The 14,086-nt window shown below is 37.0% G+C and overlaps 1 protein-coding gene across 1 annotated transcript in view; it reads left to right on the forward strand.

Moving 5' to 3' along the window:
- The first annotated feature begins 696 nt into the window (after positions 1-696).
- The window catches only part of trpc1 (transient receptor potential cation channel, subfamily C, member 1), a 43,283-nt gene continuing 29,893 nt past the window's right edge, over positions 697-14,086 (forward strand). Inside the window, exons 1-6 of the mRNA XM_079806738.1 lie at positions 697-1,199; positions 2,259-2,413; positions 2,513-2,614; positions 2,746-2,948; positions 12,156-12,287; positions 13,376-13,571. Of these exons, the coding sequence (XP_079662864.1) occupies positions 1,034-1,199; positions 2,259-2,413; positions 2,513-2,614; positions 2,746-2,948; positions 12,156-12,287; positions 13,376-13,571 (954 nt within the window). The 5' untranslated portion in view covers positions 697-1,033. The remainder of the gene's footprint in view (positions 1,200-2,258; positions 2,414-2,512; positions 2,615-2,745; positions 2,949-12,155; positions 12,288-13,375; positions 13,572-14,086) is intronic.

The raw sequence follows: 14,086 nt of genomic DNA on the forward strand, positions 1-14,086 counted from the left end.
TACATTAAACAAAATACAATACACAATAAATAATATACGTAATGTGAGCGCACAATTTCTCACAGCACAATATAATTTAAACAAAATACACTAAACAATATACTCCAAACAATAACAATATATATAAATAAACAATATACAATAATAATATACAATGTACAGTACATCCATAAATACATGTTTTTGGTATGGTGTCAATGCATGTATTGTTTCACCCTTTGATTAATTGCTTTTGCTTGTTTAATTCGGTTACACTTTATTTTAAGGTGTCATTGTTACAGTGTAACTATATTTAAGTACTGAGTAATAATCATTAACAACATAGCCTACTTAGCTACTAGAGGGTTAGGGTAGGATTTAGGTTTGGTTGTGGGTTAGTTGCATGTAATTATCATAGGTAATTATGCATAATTTACTGTTATTACTATGGTAAGTACCTGTAATATATGAAACGAGGACACTAAAATAAAGTGTTACCTTCAATTCTTATTGGTAATTTGCTTGACGAATCAGTTAGATGAGCCTACAATAGAACATTTCCTTCGTTTTTTTGACTACAATGCAGAAGACTCAACGCTCAAAATCATGGTATGTTGTAAAATATACAATCAGATGTACTGTACTTAAGCTTTGTCAGTGTCAAAAGAGGTTCTCACGGACATTCATCACTTATGTAACTATTGATGCTCCAACGGCGTGGGCGCGCATGCGCATTTAAAGCATCATCAGCACCAGCTCAACAGATCATCGCGATGCTCCTGCCTCTTGTGTTTACTATCGTTTGGGGAAGATTTGGTTATGAAAACCTTTAGAGTATCGTCGTACATGCTGATGGATGTTTTCTCTATCGTACCATACACATAAGGCGAGACGCGGACGGTGAATAAAGAGTCTGACAGGAGTCAATCTGTCATTATAGTGAGTGAGGGCCTCATCAGAGCGCGCAACATCGTTTTCTTCAGGACTGACCAGGGCTCGTATTTTTATTTCGGGGATTTCATGTGTATAAAGGTGTAATTATCTGCTCAGTGGGATGCACATCAGTGCTTTGCCGTACTCTCTCTCCGTTATAATGGCTGCTCTATATCAGGGCACGGACGTGTCCTCACCGGATAAATATCTGGCGTTAAAAGACGTCAGAGAGGTGAAGGAGGAGACCACTCTGGACGAGAAGCTCTTTCTGCTGGCCTGCGAGAAGGGTAAGTTCATCTACCATTCGAACGAACGCTTAAAACGTTTAAAATATATTATATAGTCCAACAACAACAATATATTTTTGGTTATATTTATACGTTTTGAGGTATGCTTATATGTGAACCTTTTTATTGTTGGTTTTATTTATTGTTGTTTTATTAAAACAATTCTGCTCTAATGTCAGATTACATTTATTCAGTGTATATAGTTAAACATGAGAAAATGTTACAACATAAACAATTTATTAAGAGAAAACTGTAAAATAGTGCTAAAATGGAAAGTTTTAAAATTTCTTAGATTACAGAGATGTGACTGTGAAATAATAGAGAATGACAATTTTATTTTGAATGGCTTAAGAGTAATTGCATGCAAATCAAATAATTCTATTAAAATAAGGGACTATAATAATTTCACAGATTTATTTTTACGTTACGTACTACTAGGTACTAGTCATTTGTTTTGAAATAAGTAGATTTTGAGAGCTTGACTGATGGTTCAGACCTCTTCAGCGGGTTCATACTTCCATTTAGAGTTTTGTTTAACAGCGGTGCGTTGCGTAGTTTATTTCCAAGCATTCCAGAAACAGCTTGGAAAACGAATGAATTTTCTCTGGTTACATTGTGCAGACAAGGGTCAGTTGCTATTCTTTTACCATATAAAGAAATCCTAAAACGGCTCAGGGAAGGATATCTCTCCTTTAAAGGCTATATTATTTTCCATCACAAACCGCTGTCCTCTCCTGCTGATAACATAAAGACACATCTCTTCAAGCAGCACCTGACCAATCAAGGATAGCACTTATCATTCTATTCATTTTCTGTCTGTCTAATTTATTTATAAAAAATTTAAAAAATTCTGTCCTGTGTGTTCTGTGCTACATTAACTGAGACTTGTTACAGCACTTGCATACTGTTGCCCTTGACTGTTCAAGTTGCTTCTTTTGCTCTCATTTGTAAGTCGCTTTAGATAAAAGCGTCTGCTAAATGACTAAATGTAAATGTAAATGTAAACATTTAGTAGGTGTCATTGAACTAATGTTTTGTTATATCTAACTGCATTTTAAGGAGACTACTACATGGTAAAGAAACTGCTGGAGGAGAAACGACATGGGGAATTAAACATTAACTGTGTAGATGTACTTGGAAGAGATGCTGTCACCATTTCAATCGAAAATGAGAATCTAGACATATTGCAGTTGCTCTTGGATCATGGCTGTCAGGTAAGAACACACCCATGTCCTCAGCTCATAAGTAACATATTAGATAAAACCAATCTGTTCCTTTGTGATGGGTGGATGTGTGTGTATGTGTGCGCACAGGCCACAGATGCATTATTAGTGGCTATTGATTCAGAAGTGGTAGGAGCAGTTGACATCCTGCTAAACCATAGGCCCAGGCGTTCCTCCAAGCCTTCTATTGCGGTTAGTCTATTTTGCAATTATATATTCATTCTTTTTTTTCTTTTTAAAATATAAACTCTACCTATCTATGTTTGATTGACTAGATATTAGTATTTTATCAGTGAATATATTTATAAAAATTCATGTTTCAGAAATTGATGCAGCGCATTCAAAACCCAGAGTATTCCACAACCATGGATGTTGCTCCAGTCATTCTTGCTGCCCACAGGAACAATTATGAGATTTTGACCATGCTATTAAAGCAAGACATCTCACTGCCCCGACCCCATGCTGTAGGGTGCGAGTGCACCCTCTGTAATGCCAAGAACAAGAAGGACAGTCTTCGCCACTCAAGGTAACCATTTTTATCCAATCAATCAAACCATGAATGGTTTATTTAAAGGGTTAGTTCACCCAAAAATGAAAATTATCCCATAATTTACTCACACTCAAGACATCCTAGGTGCTTATGACTTTCATCAGAAACAAAGTTGAATTTTTGTAAGAAAAATATCCATATTTATAACTTTATAGGGCTGCACGATATTGGGGGAAAAAAACGTACATTGCGATATTTTGTTTTTCTGCAGTATATATAATCCAGACCCATCCTAGCGTCAGCAAATGTCAACTCAATCAACTCTAGTCAACTCTAGCCAATCACATCGTGCATAGAGTCGGTGGGCGGGCTTAACATTATGACGGCAGAGTTGCGACGGTTCCGTGTGAATTCCCTGCTAACAAAGAATGGCACTGAAGTCATTCTTAAAAAAGGAAGATGTGTTCAGAGTTTTGCCGACCGGATACGGCTAGCTAGCTCCGCTGGTGGGAAAATTAATGGGGCTCAGCCACAACCCACTTGTGATGGTTGTCTCACCACTGATAGCGCTCTGGTTGGTTGTAGCGCTATCCTATTGCGTGCGAGGGAATTTGAAAGACAACCCTTTATCCCGACCCTCGGATTGATCCCTGCCAATGGTGTGTTCTCAGACTCAACATCTTGATGTAGGTCTGGCTTGTCAGGCTAATATACATATATTGTGATATAAAAACAATTTCACCAAATGATTTGAATACTCTATTTGATAAGAATGAATCATTCTAGAATGATTGGGGTGATTTTGTAGGGGAGTGAATCTGCATAGAAAATAATAAACAAATTACAAGCATAGATAAATTCAATAGAAGAAAGACACAATTGAAATAAGCAGTGCTAAATCTAACAGTATTGAGGTACAGAAATTGAATAAATAACAGTCTTCATTGTATAAATGAAATATAACTAGTATAATTAATGAATCAATTAATACAATTTATCTTTGTTAAAGCTACAAAAGTCATTTTCTCTTTCTCTTTTGTTGTTTGATCACCATTGGTGACAAACACCTGTGGGTGTATTAGGTTTCTGTCCCTGATGAATGCATGGATCTAATGTAAATTACATGCATCCGTTTTCTTTCACAACTGTTTACAACACATAACCGACTGTGTTTATGAAGATACTCACAGAGACGGGTCCGTTTAAGCTTAAAAGAAAGAGCAAGAGAAATGAATAGGGCGCTCACGTGCTGTCTACATGGCTCTGTGTGTGCGCAGAGAAAATAGTATGCGAGTCCTCTTGTGCTTGATTCCTGACTCGTATGGGATGATCTTAGACTAAAAACGATTAATGAATGTACACACAATTATCCATGTACTAGATAAATGTTATGAATGTATCTTACTAGCCACAAACAAATGCCATTCGATTTGAATCTGTGGAATTCGGGTTTGGAATGATTGTGCAGCGATTTGTACATGTTTGCGAATAAAAATGTTCTGTTCTGCATTCATAAATCATAAATTGCTCATTCAAAAAGTAATTTGTGCATTTGTGAATCAGGTGACACGCGTGCATTTATTGACGTCTTGTTCGAGTGGATCGCGTTCGGTTCATTTGGATTTTGAGACTTCCTTTTCGCAGTTTACAGCATTTCAAGACCCGCACACACACAAACAACCAACTAACAAGCCCAGTGCTATTCATTAATGTGTAAACGATTTAAAAAATTTGCAAATGTTCGTTTCTACACTGAAACAAATGCTTTTCAACTGGTGTCTGTAGAATTAAGATTTTCATTAACGTGAAGCATTTTGTACCAATAAAGTCATCTTTGTGAGTATAAATGTTCTATTTTGTAGTAAAGTGTCATAATTTCCACGTGCAGAAAGTAATCCGTGCATTTGTGGATCAGGTGACGTGCATGCATTCATTGACTCGTTTGTGAGTCGATCCTATTTGATTCATTTGGATTTTGAGACTTTCATTTCGCCGGTTTGGCCTTGCACGATCCACACACAGAGAGATGTGTAAGAAAACCTGCTGCCACTAGATGGCAGTATCTGCCAAAACAGACACCGCACCGGAATCAAGCGTTCTCACCATAGACTGTAAAAAAGTTCTCACCCATATTATGCTTAAAGTGGCTTAAGGAAGTGATATTAAAACACCAAATTCACAACACACTTTATTTATAAAAACATATTTTGTAGGCTTCAGACAAGCAGAAAAATATGAACTCAAAACGCGAATGTTTCCTCGTTGTAAAGATAACGCTTAACAGTAGGCTAACATTAAAATCATAGTCTAGCTACTTTGTATAGGCAAGCAGATTAAATCAGGTTATGAACAACATTTTCTCATCACAACATTATTATCCAATAGAAAACCATTATACAATGCTTAACATGCAATAAAACGAGTGGATGTTCAATTAGGTGTATAGTTTTATCATCACCATCTTACTGCATTAAGCCACGTTAAGCGTTTTCTTTTAATAGGCTCTACAGTAGGAAACCGCTTAGCCTAGGCTACAGGCAAGAGCCTAGAATATAACACAACGCAATCTGGGGAATTCTTCCCTTAGAGCCCGTTAAGAAGAAACGCTTAATGTGAAACTCCCCAGTTGCGCTCATATTCTAGGCTTCTTTTTATCTGCTAAATTAATAATGTATGCAGGCCTATATGGAGTTTGGTATTTTAATGTCTTACTACATTAAGCCAGGTTAAGTGCTTTATAACGGGTTTCTAAGAAAAGGCTTAAGTAGGCCTAAAATTTTATTCTGGTCTGTTTTTATGTTGCCTACATATAGGCTACTATATAGCCAGCCTATTCTTTATTAGTGAGGTACAGAATTTGTTCTTTTAATACCACTGGTTATAATTAAGCCATGCACGTTAAGCGTGCAGAAAAATGCTTAACGTAATTATAGAGCTGCCTTTTTGCACATGCTTGCCTATGCTTTATTAATAAGAGTTTGGTCTTGCACAGTCTTCATAATGCGTTTTAGAATATTCCAGAGGAAACAATGTGAAACTATGCGCGTTTTGAGTTCATATTTAATGTCACTGTCTTGCATTAAGTAAAAAAAGAAAAAGAGTTTTCTTTTTAACAGGGGACGAAATGCCCTGCACGTGATAGCTTACTTTGCGCGTCGCATTCATATTCTAGGCTCTTATCATAGTAAGCGTTTTCTCACATAAAGCCTGTTATAAAAGAAAACGCACATTAATGTGGCTTCATGCAGTAAGACGGTATTAAAAGTGAGTAGGCTATACACTTTATTGAACATGCTATTGTAACAAAGTTCAAATAGCAAGGATGAAGACAATTGGGTAAGCGTAACTTGAACTCTTTTATTCAGAACTCTCTTTGTCCAACACAAAGTAAACGTTGCGCTTACAGCGTTCTAAATAACTCAGAACTATATAACTTGTTTCCTCTCAGCTTTCCAGCTCCCAGTGTCCGCACAAGTTCCCAGTCAGTCTCTCTCTCCTCCATTGATGATTTCCCTCTGGTTTTATACTGTCTCTCCATGCCAATCACTGCAATCAAACTCAGGTGTTCATCATTTGAACTTGACTTACCCATCGCCACTCTCCCGTCTCTCTCCGTGCAGACCTCGCCAAACCACGCCTCCTCTGTCACAGCTAAATTGCAAATTAAGCATTTTATAATGGTTTTCTATGGGAGAAAAATGTTGTGATGAACAATGTTGTGTTCATAACCTGATTTAATCTGCTTGCTTATACAAAGTATGCGTTATTAATACCTTTTCAATGCTAGCCTAATGTTAAGCGTTTTCCTCGTCTTACGAGGACACAAAGCGTCTTAAAGGCAGAATAACGCTCACGGTGCGGTGTCTGTTTTGGCAGATACTGCCATCTAGTGGCAGCAGGTTTTCTTACACATCTCTCTGTGTGTGGATCGTGCAAGGCCAAACCGGCGAAATGAAAGTCTCAAATCCAAATGAATCAAATAGGATCGACTCACAAACGAGTCAATGAATGCATGCACGTCACCTGATCCACAAATGCACGGATTACTTTTTGCACGTGGAAATTATGACACTTTACTACAAAATAGCACATTTATACTCACAAAGATGACTTTATTGGTACAAAATGCTTCACGTTAATGAAAATCTTAATTCTACAGACACCAGTTGAAAAGCATTTGTTTCAGTGTAGAAACGCACATTTGCAAAAAATTTAAATCGTTTACACATTAATGAATAGCACTGGGCTTGTTAGTTGGTTGTTTGTGTGTGTGCGGGTCTTGAAATGCTGTAAACTGCGAAAAGGAAGTCTCAAAATCCAAATGAACCGAACGCGATCCACTCGAACAAGACGTCAATAAATGCACGCGTGTCACCTGATTCACAAATGCACAAATTACTTTTTGAATGAGCAATTTATGATTTATGAATGCAGAACAGAACATTTTTATTCGCAAACATGTACAAATCGCTGCACAATCATTCAAACCCGAATTCCACAGATTCAAATCGAATGGCATTTGTTTGTGGCTAGTAAGATACATTCATAACATTTATCTAGTACATGGATAATTGTGTGTACATTCATTAATCGTTTTGAGTCTAAGATCATCCCATAGACTCGACTTAAAAACACATGCAAATGATAAACTTTCAGTCTATGATGGTTAAACTTTGCAATTAATACGCAAAATCACATGCGTTCTGAACCGGGGTGCAGCTGGCCCATATGGATCAACTATGATCCCTATACTTGACACCAGGGCCGGCCCAAGCCCTTATGGGGCCCTAAGCAGAATTTTATTTGGGGGCCCCGCGGTGCCACCAATACGATTGACTATTGTCAATTCTTGATAATTTGCACACCCAGTATCAATGTTAGTAGTTGTACCGATGTTGTTTACATCATGTCTGGCTGTCATGTTTTCACCCGTATACGATTTTTAATTGTACCAGTAGCAAACCCACAAGAGTGGTCAGGTGTTAATATTCAAAACCTTACAGTACTACAGTTCAGGATGGGATATGTATTTAAAAAAAAATAAAAAAAAATGTGTTTCTTGTGCTGAATATGCTCACTTTTCCCTAGGATTCTTTGATGAATAGAATGTTCAAAATAACAGCATTTCTCTGAAATAGAAAGCTTTAAAGCTACACTGTGTAACTTTTTTAGTCTATTCTTAGCTAAAAACACTTAGTTCTTTCAAAAATATATGTGCTCATTAATGTATATTTACTTCTTTCAAGTAATAAAGTATTCTCGTAAGTTTATAATATGCCATTGAAAATACATAAGGTAATGGGATCTAACGGTGGTCGCCATGTTGCCCCTCCATCTTGAAAGTACATTAGCCAAAGAGGGACATACCCGTAAATTCAAGCTTCGCCTTTGGCGTTTTAACCGGTTTTAACACTTGATGGCACTGTACAAAATTCTCTGCCTCGCGCATATGCGCGTCAACTTGTTCAGACTTGTCTGGTGCATGTGCAGAGAGTTTTCATCTCAGCAGCTCCAGTAACAGATGGAGTTTTCCTGGCTTGTTTATTCCTCAAAAGTCTGTTTTTCCTTGTGTGGTATTTCTGTGCGTTAATAACTCCGTAAGTAATAATAGTTATTGTCATTGTAGATGTGTTTCAGAGTGTGTCATCACGTAATTCAGTTGATGTCACCGCATAATGCTCACCTATTTTGTTATCAACAATGTTTATTCGTTTATAGAAAATATTTGCTTGTAATGTATGTTGATGGAAATATGCATCAGGTCTGATCGGCATATTAACAATTGTTATACAGAGCGCATTGCAGTGCTAACGTTAAAGCGCCGCACACTTTTGTAATCCGACACCGCTTGTTAGCAGCATCAGCGGCAGCTCCGCTCCTTTTAATGCAGCTGCATTTAGCGCCTATATATGGTACAATAAGCTCTGGTTTACGGTTACATTATACAAATGTAACTTATAAGTATAGTTATACAGTTCTTAACTGTGTATGTATATTTACCATCCTTATTTGTTCTCTCACAGAAACCACATTTATGTACATATCCACGCAAACCTGTTTATGCCTTGCAATTGGATGACTGAATAAACATTACTATCATCAAAGTTCACTCTGGATTAGCTGCAGTTCTTTCTAGCCGAATAATTAGGCCAGTTGAGTTCCAACGGTCCCACTGCGCACAGAATATCCCACAGGCACCGTGTCGAATGTGGACGAGGTCGAGCTGGAATTCATGTTAAAGCTACACTGTGTAACTTTTTTAGTCTATTCTTAGCTAAAAACACTTAGTTCTTTCAAAAATATATGTGCTCATTAATGTATATTTACTTCTTTCAAGTAATAAAGTATTCTCGTAAGTTTATAATATGCCATTGAAAATACATAAGGTAATGGGATCTAACGGTGGTCGCCATGTTGCCCCTCCATCTTGAAAGTACATTAGCCAAAGAGGGACATACCCGTAAATTCAAGCTTCGCCTTTCGCGTTTTTAACCGGTTTTAACACCGTGCGCGTCAACTTGTTCAGACTTGTCTGGTGCATGCGCAGAGAGTTTTCATCTCAGCAGCTCCAGTAACAGAGTTATACGGAGTTTTCCTGGCTTGTTTATTCCTCAAAAGTCTGTTTTTCCTTGTGTGGTATTTCTGTGCGTTAATAACTCCGTAAGTAATAATAGTTATTGTCATTGTAGATGTGTTTCAGAGTGTGTCATCACGTAATTCAGTTGATGTTACCTCAGAAGTATTTTTGTGTCAACATACAATAGCGTAATGCTCACCTATTTGAATAGTCATTCAGTTATTAACAATGTTTATTCGTTTATAGAAAATATTTGCTTGTAATGTATGTTGATGGAAAAATGTATCATGTCTGATCGGCATATTAACACTTGTTATACAGAGCTAAACCTGCGCACACACTTTTGTAACCGGACACCGCTTGTTAGCAGCAGCAGCGGCAGCTCCGCTCCTTTTAATGCAGCTGCATTTAGCGCCTATATGTGGTACAATAAGCTCTGGTTTACGGTTACATTATACAAATGTAACTTATAAGTATAGTTATACAGTTCTTAACTGTGTATATTCTGTCATGTCATTATCATGTATATTTACCATCCTAATTTGTTCTCTCACAGAAACCACATTTATGTACATATCCATGCAAACCTGTTTATGCCTTGCAATTGGATGACTGAATAAACATTACTATCATCAAAGTTCACTCTGGATTAGCTGCAGTTCTTTCTAGCCGAATAATTAGGACAGTTGAGTTCCAACGGTCCCACTGCGCACAGAATATCCCACAGGCACCATGTCGAATGTGGACGAGGTCGAACTGGAAGCCATATTAATCTTGGACTAAATCGGCCACCGTAGGAGTTAAAACGAAATCGGAATTGAACAGAACAGAAACTAAAATTCACTGGATGGTCATATACAAGTTCACCACTAGATGGGGGAAAATATCACACAGTGTAGCTTTAATCTTGGTCTAAATCGGCCACCGTAGGAGTTAAAACGAAATCGGAATTGAGAGGAACAGAAACTAAAATTCAATGGATGGTCATATACCTTTTCACCACTAGATGGGGGAAAATATCACACAGTGTAGCTTTAAAAAAAATTCAAAAAATATTGTACACAACTGATAATCATAAATGTTTGTTGAGTATCAAATTATCATTTTAGAATGATTTGTGAAGGATCATGTGACACTGAAGACTGGAGTAATGATGATAAATTCAGCTTTGATCACAGGAATAAATTACACTTTACACTCAAAAATAAAATGGTGCTATATGGCACTAAAAGTGGTTCTTTGTCGTAATCATAGGGGAACCACTTTTAGTGCTATGTAGCACCTTTTTTTTTAGAGTGTACTATATATTCACATAGAAAACAGCTGTTTTACATAATAATAATTAATATTTTTACTGTATTTTTGATCAAATAAATGCAGCCTAGGTGAGAAGAAGAGACTTATTTTAAAAACAAGAAATGTTGATTTCTTTCAAACATTACACAGAGCTTTTATTTTGGCAGAATTAAAATAAAAAAAATTGCATTCCATTCAACTGTGTAGAAAGAACCTTTTTATTTTGTAAATAAAAACTTCCAAAATATAGGCTACACAATTTAGGCTATAATTCCAAGGGGACTATATAGCACTTGCAGAAAAACACTTTTACTGAGAAACTGGAAGCTATGCTGTACTCCGTCCAAAACATGCAGCACATCAGATAAGATTTTCGCACTTAACTAAATATAATACTATATATACTATTTTTTAATATAACTCCGATTTGTGTTTGGCTGAAAGGAGAAAGTCATATACACATATGATGGCTTGAAGGCATTAGCAAATTATGGGACAATTTTCATTTTTGAGTGAACTATCACTTTAACTTTCCTTATTCTGACATCTCAAAAACATTCTTTTTTTTTTTTACAACCAGGCAGTTATTGACATTAAATGTATGGGCGATTCTTCAGTTAGTGGAGCTTGTCTTTTCACTAGAATGATTTTTGAAAAATTATTTATTTTAAAATGTTACGGCTGTTATTGCATCTTTAAAATAATATTTTTTCTTATTGTATATATTTTTTTATTTTTGTAATCTATACATTTATTTAAGGATTTTCCGGTTTTCCCCATCCAGACTTCTTAAAATTAATTCTGTATTTATATCTAAAAATTGTATAGAAAAAAAATAGACAAGCATTTTAGAGAACAATTTAAATGTATTAGTTCAAAAATGAATACCAACGTTGAAGGCTAATCAGGGACATGGTCGGATCTTTTTTCAAAAACATATTTCAACTTATATGATAGATACTTAGGGATTTCAAGTAGTCCCTATTGAAAACTCACCTATAAACATGGGTGGAAATGGCAAAGATTCACTGGTGGGATGTGGTCTTGCTCCACTTCACAGATGAGTGGAACATCATAGAGACGCATGACCATTGGCTGCAACCTGCAGATATTATGTCCAATCACCGAGGTCGACTGCACAACTGATTTTAGAATACTCTGCTGCTTTTTAAGTAGCTTATATAGTTTTTATTGAGCTATGTTTTTGGGCTGAATTCGCCGTTCCCCCTCGGAATTCAGTCCGGCATTACCCCCCCATTTCCAACCCTGATTATAAATGCATTTGATAAGCACAAACATAGACATACTAAAGTATACTTACAATGTGGAGTAATCTGCATCTCTTTCCTCCTCCATTGTGTCTCTTGCAGGTTCCGTCTAGATATCTACCGGTGCCTTGCCAGTCCATCCTTGATCATGCTTACAGAAGAAGACCCCATACTGAGAGCATTTGAGCTCAGCACTGATCTGAAAGAGCTCAGCCTGGTGGAAGTGGAGTTTCGGTAATGGAAGTGTGATTAGAGAAATAGGTCTCATAGGGTTAACTGCTAAATGGAGAGAGCTAAACAGCAGCAAATACACTTTGCTTTGGTTTTGACCATTTTACAAATGCATCTAATCCAAATTAAATGTTAGGGTAAGTTTACACTACAGCAATGTACAAAAAACGGAAAAGTTTTTCCTTTGCGTTTTTCGAGTAAACGAATGATCCTCGTTCACACGGATCTGCGGAAACGACTAAAAACGCTGTATTCTGCTGCCAGGCCAATAGTTGGCGATGTCACTTTGTAAAGAAACACTACGCGCCTATAGACTGAACATGTAATATGCATGCACATGACATCACTGTTTTCAAAAATTTGTATTTTATGCCCTTTCAGGCCCCAAAATGCTGGTGTGGTGTAAAAGAATGGCCAAAACAAATAAAACGTTTTCAGTTTTTAGTTGGAAACGGTGTTGTGTAAATGGCCCCTTGATTGGTTTTTGCCAGTTCATTTACATGTGACTATTTTATTCCGACTGTGCTAGTAGTCAGATTATAATCAGATAATTAGGGTCCATGTAAATGCAACTAATGTTGATATTTGAAATCGCCACCCAATCAAAATCACCCCTCCCTTCATTGCTCAGCCCCCTAAATAAAGAGCATGCTATGCAACACAGGCAACGACTAACAGCTGCCGCATCATGTTACTCGTGTATTGAGCAGAACAAAGCAACCTCAGTATCCGTTTGCAGGCCTTCCCACTATCTAACGTGTATCCTAGCTTTTTTAATATTAATGCAGATCCTAGTTCTTACCAAATCGTAACCCTTCTTCTTCCAATTAAATTCCTCCAATATTAGAACCATTTTTGGTTCCCCAAAGAACCTTTCAGTGAACAGAAAGAACCAAGTGCAAAGAACATTTTAAAAATCTAAAGGACCCTTTTCCACTATATTAAAAATAAACTTGATTGCAATGGAAAGATTCCATGGATGTTAAAGGTTCTTCATGGAGCCACCGATGCCTTTATTTTTAAGGTTGTAGAAGAAATGAAGATTTTTGCTTCTACTGCTCATTCTGGGTCTCATTGTCATTATATTACAGGAATGATTACGAAGAACTTGCCAAGCAGTGCAAGATGTTTGCCAAGGACCTGCTGGCTCAGGCCCGCAACTCTCGCGAGCTGGAAGTCATACTGAACCACACGTCCAGTGAAGACCACGTGGACAAGAGAGGCCTGATGGAGGAACGCATGAACCTAAGTCGTCTCAAACTGGCCATCAAATACAACCAAAAAGAGGTTCATGAGAATTTTTAACAAAACTTACTGTGCTTGTGTCTTCAAGCCTGGGGCCCGTTCTTCGTACCTCGCTTAATACATCTAAGATGATTTGACAGATCCCAGATCTTTTAATCGTGATAACTGATCTCTGGCTAATTTGGTTCTTCAAACGAATTTGCGGATTGGATTAAAATATCTGGATTAAATGATCTAAGATTACTGAGCGTTCTTTTTTTCCCTGAAGAGGGCAGATGCATCGATACTCGAAACCACGATCAGCAATGCAGTGATTGGCTGGCGTCAAGACAGCAACGTAATGACATCATATAATTAAAAAGCCACCTGGCAAAAAACTTGACAAATTACACACAAAACCCCCACGAATTTCTGAACCTTTATAAGGAAACAGCCAAACGACCAAACCAACATAAAAGTTATAATAGATAAATGATAAATGTTTTTTTTTTTTAAACATGATTACCAATTATTTATATTCACGATTTTATACAGTATTTGTACACCCTTTACATTTT

The sequence above is a fragment of the Gobio gobio genome, assembly GCF_949357685.1.
Source record: "Gobio gobio genome assembly, chromosome: 23".
Taxonomy (NCBI): Eukaryota; Metazoa; Chordata; class Actinopteri; order Cypriniformes; family Gobionidae; genus Gobio; species Gobio gobio.